The following is an 11,415-nucleotide window of genomic DNA, read 5'->3' on the forward strand; positions in this document are numbered from 1 at the left end:
CTATCCCAGTGCCCTCAAGTGTGGTGGGGCTACTTTTTTATATTGGAGTGTGTAGCAGCCATGCTTTACGTGATGTGATAACATTTAACACAAGCGGCTTTAGAAAGTGTTGATACGTTCATAAAGGTTAGGTCTATCGATGGCTCTTCAGGTTTGATAGCTTAAAATGGACCTGCTTCTCTTCAAAAGCAGCATGCTTCGGATTGCTTAGGTGTTGGTGACACAACCCAGGTATGACTCTGTGTATCATGCCCTGCTTGAGCTTTGCTTTCCAGGAAGACCTGGCTGCTGGCCACTCCAGGTTGGAGAAAACAGCATGTTGGACTAGATGGAGCAGTGGTCTCACTGAGTAAGGCAATTCATTTGTTTATCCAACATGTTTGCAAACCCACCCCTTGTTTCTCAAGTTTGACATTTTTCTCTCTGTCAGAAAAAGGAGGTGGGGAGAAATAATTATAGTACACAAAGAAAGCTAAAAACAGCCCAACCCTGAATGGACTCCTTTGGCTAATCTATCTCTCTTTCATCTGTCAGTCTCTTGGTTTTAATGAGCCAAGCAATTACATTGTAGAAGGAGCATGAGAAGACTTCAGTGGTGGATTTCTTTCAGCAGAACTAATTCCACCACCTTTGCAGGGGTACTGAACCAGAAACACATCACAAATAGCTAAAAGGTTTTAAAAACCCAAACAGACAAACAGGTGAGACAATTGGAAGGTTGAAAGAGGGACTTGGTAGTCGGGAATCCCTAGCAATGAACGGCATTGGGATCATGCCTAGGCGGGCTGGAGTTGCTCATTGATTTACCTCTCTAAACAAACACATGAACTCATGCCTAACCACCACACTGATAAAAAGTGTGTAGCCTGCTTTCAGGGTCAGAACATCTACATCGATGTAAATCTCTACTGGCTTCCACGCTGAAAAAAGGAACCCATCCCATAAGCATGCAAAAGAGAGAGAGATATTTTAAATTTAACTTTATTTAGCACTAATGAACTTACACAATATTAATTAATTAATTAATAATTAATCAGTCCTAATCTAAACATATTCATTAATAATTAAACAATCCTAATCTAAACATATATAGTATTTGGGGGTTGGGGAGCCCTGCAAAAACTTCATTAAACTTAACAAATACAATACATCTGTCAGAGGCGCCTATGGCAAGCACTGAAATTGCGCCCCCTGTCCAAACATCTGACACCCATCTTTCAGATAACTTTACCATAATATCAGCTGAAAAATACAAGTCAAGCTCGTTAATCTTTTAATATTTCAAAAACTAGTTAGCAGTGGACATAGCCAGACCAAAAAATGCTGGAAAACTACACATTTCAGTATGCTGGAGCTCATGAAATACCCAAATACTATGTGGAGGTGTACTTGGAAAACCAAACAGAAGTGCCTGTCTAATTCTCTACTGTGCATTGTAGCATCATTATTACATAAGTTTTAAAAATAAATGGAGAATTTGACTTTTCCCAGATACTCTGAAAATAATTAAAGGATATGCAGAGTAAACTGTGTCACTGCTTGGAAAATATTCTAGTCTTTCAGAAAGACAGTTAAAATGAGAGAAAGAGAGCAAGAAACTCCCAGTGGGCCTTAATACTAAGGATCTCAAACTGATTCAAAGACAAACCCATCATTAATAGCCATATTATTAAGACATCACATTTAAGTGGAGCCAGCATGGTGTAGTGGTTAGAGTCCTGGACTAGGACTGGGGAGACCCGAGTTCAAATCTCCATTCAGCCATGAGACTAGCTGGGTGACTATGGGCCAGTCACTTCTCTCTCATCCTAACCTACTTCACAGGGTTGTTGTGAGGAGAAACTTAAGTATGTAGTACACTGCTCTGGGCTCCTTGGAGGAAGAGCGGGATATAAATGTAAAAAACCCAACAACTCACTTATCACAAGAAGCAAAGTAAGAGCAAATGAATATAATCCTAACTCATAAGCTTCAGCTCAGTATTCACAAGCCCTAATTCTTTGTACATAGTGCCAAACTGAATATGTGTACAGTGACATATTATATTATATTATATTATATTATATATTTATTTTTACCTGTAGCCCCTTCAAGGGGCTTCCTAAAGGCTGGGGGGGGGGTCTGCAAAGGTTCCCCTTCCTCCCACTGGCCTCTAGGGCCTCACAGGGACCATTTGAGCATGTGCGGTGGCCATATTTAAAAATAAAATATGTTTTTATAAAATGGCTGCTGAAAACAAAATGGCCACCGCGCATGCTCAAATGGCCTCTGCGAGGCCTGGCAGGCCTCACAGAGGCCATTTGAGCATGCATGGAGTCCATTTTGTTTTCCACGGCCATTTAAACATAATTTTAATTTTCAAAAATGGTGCCACCCTTCAAGTGGCGCCCAGGGCATGTGCCCTGCCTGCCCTACCATAGATACACCCCTGGCGACACCGACTTGACAGCACTCACTCACTCACTCAATCAATCAATCAAGGGAGCAATAGCTAGAATGCTCCTGGCCTGTCCCCTAAAAATGTAAGAGTAGCATCCTTGGGAGGATTCATCCATCCACTGTGGGGCCATGAGCTGCCGTGGTGGGTCTTTGGGGAGGCCAAATAGATGGTCCCTTAGTCCAAGGTTCATATTGATGTGCAGCTGGGTGCATTCTATTCAGCGCAGTTTTTAAAAAAGTGCAGTGGAAACTAAGATGTTGTGCAGTTGGGCCTATGGAGTTTAATAGGGACATACTGTAGGTTGTTTCCGAAGATGTAACGGGGTGGGGGCAAGATATTGAATATTGTTTGTTTTCCAATTCATAACCTTATACAAAAAGTACATTACAGCCTTCTGTTTCTCTCACTCATTCTTTGTGAGGCACCATCATTTTTCTTGCTTCCCCTCTTTCTTTGTCCTTCTCATTTCCCCCTCCTTCCCTCTCTGTCACTTTCTATTCATTTGCCTTTTCCCTTCTGTTAGGAAATGCTGAAGGAAGGGGATGCTTGTGGATAGGGGTGGGCTGCAGCCACTGCTAGTGCAGGTTTATAATAAACCTGCCTGAGTCCTCAGTAACATCTGAGTCCTCTGTAACTCATGAAAGAGTGCAAAGGCAACAGCCACACCCATTGCATGTCCCCAGCATCTGGGATTCAGCCTGTGCCCCTGGAGGTTCTCTATAGCCATCCTGACTAATCGCCACAGAGGGGCCTCTCCTCCTCCATGAATGTTTCTAACCCCCTTTCAAACCCATCTAAGCCAGGGATCATCACCACACCTAGATCCACAAGTAAATTGGCTTTCTTTTTTGTGTATTCTGAACAGAGACGGGCCTTAGTGCAGCTAAATGTGATGTAGAGGGATTTCCTAGCTAAGAGACTTCAGCAAGTGATTAGGTGGGAAACATGTGGGGAGCAGGGAGGGCAGGACAGGGGTGACTCTCCCCTGGTGCTTTGACACTATGGGCTGCACAACCGTGTTTGCATTCAAAGCAGAACCAGCATGGCCAGTAACTGATCTTGTGATCTCACAATCAGCCACAGAATTCTGCCGTCATGGTTCCCCTTGGAGACCTGTGAAGATTCTGCAGGAGGCTCACTTGGCAGCATTCTAGATAAGCTGCAGCATCTTTGATAAGTTGGCTGTCTTTGGCTGTCCGTTTATCACCAGCTTATCATCTTAGCTGTCAAGATGGGTGGCTGCTGGTCATGGGTGAACTGTAGGTAAGTCTCCGGCATGATGGGGAAACAAAATTTAATGGCTGCCTGGACTTGGTTTTTAAAGATGCCCTTCCATTGTTTTACATGCGATTGTACTCTCTATGTGAACTTCAGTAGTCACAAGTTCACCACCAGTATTCACACCACACAGCTTCTCCTTGAAATGCAGGTGGTCCTCGAAGGTCACTTGCTGGGCTGATTTACACTGTATTTCTTTCTTTTTCTTTTTTTGCTTTTAAAATTTTTTATTGGTTTTTACAATATCTTAACAATCCTGTTACATCTAATTAAGTAAATATTGACTTCCCTCCCGCTCACCACTGTATTTCTTAAGCTTGCAGGTCCTAGACCTGTGAAATGGTAGCACCCAGGAGCTACTGGCTGGCCCCTGTGGGCCCACTTGGGGTGTTTTTTTTGCGGGGGGGAATCCTGCCCACCAGTTGAAGCTGACTTGAAAAGCTGCCCTCTGCCAGCACCCCCATGTTATTTCCAAGAACATGCCTAACCTTTTCTTCTTTCATGTTCCCATAGGTCTCACTCAGAGGCAGAACCCAAGTGAGTTGCTTTTTCCCCTCTTCACTCCTCTTACTGCTTTTGGCTCTGGTGTGGCCAGCTAAAGGGATGGGGGTGGAGGGGGTGGGGGTTGTACTGACATAGCCCAAACCCAGGTAAAAGTGTGCCATCGAGTTGGTGTCGACTCCTGGTGACCACAGAGTCCTGTGGTTGTCTTTGGTAGAATACAGGAGGGGTTTACCATTGCCATCTCCCATGCAGTGTGAGATGATGCCTTTCAGCATCTTCCTATATTGCTGCTGCCCGATATAGGTGTTTCCCATAGTCTGGGGAACATACTGGCGGGGATTCGAGTTGTCAGAAATTTAAACCCTCTTATTCCATTTTTTAAACAAAACAAAACATCATGTAGGTTCTTTCAGCTGAAGTGTCCCCTTTTTGGGGAGGACTTTTTAAAAAGTTGAAAATCTTCTCTAGAGAGGGGTGGGAAAGCTGGCCTCTTATCTATAAACTACGAGAGTGGGTCTGCCCCCCGCCCTGTCAACCAGTCAATCCCCAAGTGAAAACAATTTGAGCAAAATGCAGTGAGTGACTTTCAATAGCAATTACTTTCACTGTTCCCAACCATGGAATCATCCAAAATTAGCAGGGCTTTCTAGAAGGATTATGGGTGAGGGCATGCCTGGGATGGCACAGCACCCCCTCGGATTACTGGGGGAACCCCTCAATTTCCTGTGATTTGCTACTAAGAATGTTTCTCCTTATCTCTGCAGGAATGAAGATGAAGATGAAGAGGGGGCACAGACTGGTAAGTGGATGACGAGAGTGCATGCTTCTTCTCAGGGCTCCTCAACCCCCTAGGGAGTGTCTCCTTGGGGACCTGTTTCGTTTTGACAACGGAGAGAGATGGGCAGACGTCCATCTGATGGGTGAAGGGCAGGAGGGCAAGTTCAGCCACCTCTGTCCTTTGCTGCTGGCACTTGTTGCAGCCAAAAGTGTTGGAAGAGACCAGGGGGCCCGGGCAAGTCACATCTGGAGACCCTCCCTTCTAGGAGGAGATGAGGAAAGGGCTGTGGCACCAGGCAGGCAGGTTGGTCATTCTCCTTTGGAAGTGGTGCAATTCTGAAAAAGCCCTGCAAGAACCCTTTGCCCACACCCAGCCCCAAGACATCCTCTGGACCTTGTTCCCCTGCCTTGGAGAAGAGGAAGCTAAAGCATGCTGGTGTCTTGTTTCCACAGCTGGTGTCTTGTTTCCTAGTGCCTTAGCTAGGACCCATGTAATTTGACAATTGGAGGATCACCTGCTAACAAGGGCAACATTTCCTGGCCAATGAGCTCTGAGATCAGTCCAAAGAGACTCTTTCTTTCTCTGACCCCAGTTTTCTGCCCCTCGGAGCTGGGCCTGCGTTCCTCAGATCATAGCTATGCTTCCTGCTTATGGCATCCAGGCAGATTTTCAAGCCCCACCCCTACCCCCGCACATAGGTCAAAAGGCTGTAACTGGGGGTTGTTGCTTCAGCCAGAGAGCAAATGCATTGTTTAGTCCATGTGAACCATCAGCTCCCACTCTGCTCAAAGGAGAAGCCTCTTTCCTCACAGGTATGAGGAAAGAGGCCCATAGTCCAGTAGTGGAACAAGTGCTTTGCATGCACAAGGTCTTGGGTTGAGTCTTCTTCATCTTCTGTTAAAGGATTTTAGCTAGCTAGGAAAAGGCTTCTGCCCAAGAGCGGCTGTCAGCCAGAGTAGGGCAAAGTGGGCCAGGGGTATGACTTGGTAGAAGGCAGCTGCATTGGTATGTTCAGCAGATAGAGCCTGGCCATTGCACTCCCTTCTGAAGCGTAGTTGGTGAGGGCTGTCTTGCCAGTGCTATGCAATGTATTCCTCTTCATCCCTTGCTTGTTTCCTTGGGTGGACCGCCTCACCCACAATCCCAGGCTGCACCCCAGCTGGTTAACCTAGGCAGAAAGGGGAGGCAATTTCTATCAGGGCAATGGGCCATCCTCATTTCCAGATTCCTGCTTTATTTCCTCTCTTTCAGGTCATCCCAGAAATCCGGCCCATGTTGCCCCAAGTCCTGGGGGACCCACGTTGCATCATATTCTGGGGGACCCTCGGAGGGAAGAGCCCAATGAGGCAACCTTGGTGCCAGGACCCCTTCCAGGACTTCATTTCCCTACTGACATTCTGGGGAAAGAGCTCAATAAGGAAGCCTCAAAGCTAGGATCCCTTCCAGAACCTCACGTCCCCACAGATATTCTGGAGGAAGAGCTCAATGATGAAACGTCAGTGCCAGGATCCCTTCCAGGACCTTGCATCAACAATGGCGTTCTTGGGGAAGAGACCAATGAGGCAACCTTGGTGCCAGGATCCCTTCCAATACTTTGTGTCCCTGCTGACATTCTGGGGAAAGAGGTCAATGAGGACACCTCAAAGCCAGGACCTCTTCCAGGACCTCACATCATTAATGGTATCCTGGGAGAAGAGCTCAACGAGGCAACCTCAGTGCCAGGATCCCTTTCAGGACCTCTCATTTCCATTAATATTCTCGAGGAAACGCTCAAAGAGGAAACCTCGATGCCAGGATCCCTTCCAGGACCTCACATCACCAATGACATTCGGGGGGAAGAGGTCAATGAGGAAACCTCAGTGCCAGGTCCTTCCATCCCCACTGGCACTCCAAAGGAAGAAGCTTTTGTGTCAGAGCCCTTACCAGAGCCTTCCACTGCTGACAATGATCTTGAGGAAGAAGTGGAAATCCTCACAGGATTACAGAATGACTATGTCCAGCGGCGTAAGTATTGTGGCACCTCAGAACCCTTTTGCATAAACACCCAGCACAAAGTTCAGCTGGAGTTTTGATACTCAGCCCAGATGATGGACCAAGCACTAGCACTGCCCCTTTTTGCAAGACACCAGCACTCAGCCTGGTCAGAACATACAACATTTTTGCTCTCTTTGTTGCAGAAATGAGGGTTCGCCGCATTTCCCAAGAGTTCCCTCGTTCTCTCCGGGCCATTAATCTGCAAATCGGACACGCACGGACAAGGCTCATCCGCAGTGAAGTTCGGCTGCAGCGGTGGGGAAAGGAAGGTACGTTTGCAGCATACCCCTGAAGTTGCTGCCGGGCTAAAAATGGCTCTTTTGCTCTCTGTTTCCTTCTCCTGAATGTTGAAATGTTTGATTTGAGTCTGCATCTAAGTTTTGGAGGGGAGGCCTGTGGGTGGGTTGTCAGTGCTTGCTGAAGTGTTCCTTCGTTTTCTGTCTTTCAGGTGACCAAGCTCTGATGCCTGTAATTCAGACAGCTTCTCATGGTGAGCAGTGAGGGCAAGTGTTGGCGGGTGTGGTAGTATGCCAGCATTTGCGGCTGACCACCTGTTGCTTCTTCTCTCTTGCAGATGTTCCTGAAGGCCCTGCTGCATGTCTCCGCCCCCCTGGGTCCGGTTCATCATTATCTTCTGCCTTGCTGGAAGTTGGCTCCATCCCACCCTCCACCTCCACCTCTTCTTTCCTCCTGCATCCCTCTCCCCCTCCCCCTCCTTCCCCACCTCCTCTAGAGCCGGACCTCAGCAATGTGAGAGAAACTCTCCAGAGTTTGATGGATATGCAGTTCCATCATCTGAATGACCGTAAGTCTCACAGAGGCAGTACCCCATTTCTACCCTCATTGTTCTTTTACAATCTAAAACACTTATAGTCTAAAAACAGAGATGGGCAAGCAATAGAGGAAGGAGAGGGAAGTTGAGGTGGGACAAGCGCGGGAATGATGTGTATGTATTTCAGCTGCACCTCCGTAGGACCAGGGAGACGCAGGTTTGAATTCTCATCCAGCCATGAACCTCGCTGGGTGACTTTGGGCTTGTCACTTGTCCCGCAGTCTAACTTAACTCTTAGGGTTGTTAGGAGGAAAAAATAACCATGTATACCTCCCTGAACTGATTGAGGAAGAGCAGAATGTGAATACTAAATTCATGAATGCTGATAATATGAATGCTAATATCAGCCCTTTTGAATTCAAGCTGGGCTGAAACAGGAAACCAAGGAGGATGACATACAATTGTGCTTATCACAATCCTCCTTATAGCATCGTCAATGTACATGGGCAAAAGTTCCCGGCCACCAGGAGCATACAGTCTAAAGTCTGGCTTTGGAGAGAGAAGTGAGGAAGAGGAGGAAAGCATAAGGGGCATTCAGTTCAAGCTGATGGAGCTGCCTCTGCTGAGGCATTAAGCCAAAAGCTGCACAGAGGAGGTGGGTTGCATTTGAAGGATAGGAGAGAGATGTGGGCCCACATGAGTGGCGGTTCCAGACCCAAGGGTCAGAGAGGGAGAAGAAAAAGAGTAGTTCTAGAGAGCAGGAGACCTCCAGGTGGCTGAAGACAGAAGCTGGAGGAGCAAAAACCAACCTGACAGGGTGCAAGTTGGGGGAGGGGGGAGGATCAGTGCAGAGGGACAGGGTGGGGCATAGCCATGGAGGGTTTTCAAGGTAGAGATGGGAAGTCCGTGCTGGGCATGGAAAGGGACTAGAAGTCAGTGCAGGGACTGGTATTGTGGAGGACAGGCCCCTTGACCCTGTTTGTTTTCTTTCCTCCAAGGCCAAAGAGACCTCCGCAGCTGCCAGGAATGTGTGCAAAACCTCAAGGCACTGAGGGGACAGCTCCGGAGACTGCGGAGCAGACTGGCAAGGGTGGAAGCCACCATGGGGATCCTGGTTCCTCCAAGGGAGCTGGATGTTGAGGAGGAAAAGGAGAAAGACCAAAACCAGCAATAAAATGCTGCATATTTATTTTAAAAATATTAAACTTTTGTTTTAATTGGATGGGATGTGGAGATAAAACAGCAATAGAACATGCATATTTACTGCTTAAAAATTAAAAAGTTTATTTTAAAGAAAATAAAGTTGTCTTTCTTTGAATATTCTTTGGGCAGAGTTGGGTAAAAGTGTCTTTGGGTCAAACCCAGCCACAGAAAAGGCTCTATGGCCAGTCCACTTGGGGCCAAGAGATGTTCTGAGAAGTTCAAGAAGTAGCTCAAGATAGACTGCTCCTTGCCAGGAGGCTTATACAGAGCTTGTCTGCCCCAATATGTATGGCTAGGAGGCCTGATTTTGGCCCTGAAGAGGGATCTGCCTCTTGTGGAAGAGGATGGAGTGGTGATGCAGAAGGGGAAGCTTGATTTAGGGCAGGGCTGCACAACACCAGCCCTCCAGCTGCTCTTTGACTACAGTTCCCATCAACCTTGACTTTTGGCTAGTGCGACTGGGGACTATGGGAGCTGTAACCCAACAACAGCTGGAAGGCCCAAGTGGTGCAGCCCTGGGTTAGGTGAACCACTCAGGGCTGCTGGGTGGCAGGAATAATGGAAACGAGGCCAAGTGTTCCAAATGGGAAGGAGGCCAAACGTTATTCTCCAGTCCCCTTATTTTCCACCAAGAGCCAAAGCAGCAGCTAGAGGCTTGGATCCAGGCAAAGGGTCAAGCTGACTGATTTGGCCCTGGGGGAGCAGCTAGGAGGTGCCCCCCCATTTCCTTTGCAGGAAGAAAAGCCATGGGGGTGGCTCTCTGTAGAGCATGACACTCCCAGGAGATAACAAAAAAGGCAACCTCCAGATCGGCCTCCTCCCAGGGCCTTCCGGCCCTGCTGATCTTCCAAGGAAAGAACCCAAAAGAAGCAGCCTCTGTATTAGGCCCTCTCCCAGGGCCTTCCATCCCTGCTGAGACTCAGAGAAAAGGACCTAAAGAGGCAAACTCTGCATTGGGTCCCCATCCAGGACATCCCATCCCTGCTATGGGCAATCTCCCAAGTATGGGCAATCCATACTTGGGGGAAAGAACCCAAAGAGACAGGAGACAACCTCTATATCATGGAAGCTCTGCACCAGACCTCCACCCAGGGCAATCCATCCCTGTTGATACTTCAAGGAAAGACAATGACGAGGCACCCTATGTAGCAGGCCCCCTCCCAAATGCAGGATCAGCAATGAGAATATACTTTTAGTCTCCAGGCCATTTTTCTGCAAGAGGAGAGAGAAGGAAAGCCTGAATTGGAACACTTGTCACTGCAGATGGTAGGTTTGATATGACTGTAAAATAAGACAGCAATGCAGGAAATGCTACATTTGAGCCTATCTTAGCTACACAGCTCAGTGACCAAATGCCTGTCCTTGACCATCTCTAAGAGCCCTTAAAGATGGTCAAGGACAAAGACATGTTTGCTCTTGATGCTCATCGTGCATGCACTGGGAAGAGTCATTAGAATCAACAGAAGGTGCCTTGTGAATGGGATACATTGGGCTTAGTACCTAGAAAAACACTTTAGCATAAGAGTGCTGTGTCCATGAATGCAGTAATACAAAGAGATGATGTTTCAAACAAATGGTGAGCCTGAATCAGACAGCTCTAGGAAACTACTTTGTTACTCTGACAATGATTCAGGAATATCATCCAATCTTCAACGTCAGGTTCATTTGAAAAGTGAAGAGAGAGTTTCTGTAATCCTGGCACCATTATTACATTTTATTAACATTATGCTAATTAACTCAACAGGCGTACATTGATTTTCTTGAAAGGATTCAATATCCTGGCCCAGAATGACCAACATTTTATCTACTAAAGTTTTTAACTTTAGAGAAAAGCTCAAGGAGATATGACTGTTTTGGATGCTCTTTAGTAATAATTGAAGTACTTTAATAGAATTTCCTTATTCTGCTGAACCAGATGGCTGAATTCTGAAAGCACATTTAGCTAATAGTTTCTCCCCCCCACCGCCCCTTTTCTTCTGATAGGGAATAGTTAGTTCATATCTTTATCAATATATGCCAGCCCAGGACCGACTCCAAAAGTAAATGGGATATTTGGCCCAGGGGTTGGGGAGCCAACAAAGGAGCAACTGAAAGTCCCTTGCTGTTGCCTAGCAACTAATACACATCCCTTTGCCTTGGCTCAGCAAAATTGTGCCAAATCAGATCTTGACATGGCTATCACCATGACAGTGACTGGAACAAGGCAAGAAAGGATGCATCTTGTCAAGAGAAAGGCACATTGCCTGCATTCCTCCACAGGATGTCCCAGCACTCTCTATGTAGGGACTGAAGTGTCCAGCTTTTAAAAAATGCTTGATTTGACTTAACTTCCCGTTAACAGAAGCTCTGCTCACAATCACAGCGACAATGAAGTCAGCTGACCCACTTCCATTGACTTTGGTAAAA

The 11,415-nt window shown here is 46.8% G+C and overlaps 1 protein-coding gene across 1 annotated transcript; it reads left to right on the plus strand.

The window, feature by feature from the left end:
• The first annotated feature begins 3,589 nt into the window (after positions 1-3,589).
• LOC128325405 (uncharacterized) lies at positions 3,590-9,098 on the plus strand. Its single transcript, XM_053251132.1, has 8 exons — positions 3,590-3,703; positions 4,232-4,255; positions 4,987-5,021; positions 6,252-7,004; positions 7,178-7,303; positions 7,483-7,524; positions 7,609-7,839; positions 8,805-9,098. Exons 1-8 carry the CDS (start codon positions 3,672-3,674, stop codon positions 8,978-8,980), a joined length of 1,419 nt encoding a protein of 472 aa, XP_053107107.1. The 5' UTR covers positions 3,590-3,671; the 3' UTR covers positions 8,981-9,098.
• The last annotated feature ends 2,317 nt before the right edge of the window (positions 9,099-11,415 follow it).

Source organism: Hemicordylus capensis, chromosome 4 (assembly GCF_027244095.1).
Source record: "Hemicordylus capensis ecotype Gifberg chromosome 4, rHemCap1.1.pri, whole genome shotgun sequence".
Classification (NCBI taxonomy): domain Eukaryota; kingdom Metazoa; phylum Chordata; class Lepidosauria; order Squamata; family Cordylidae; genus Hemicordylus; species Hemicordylus capensis.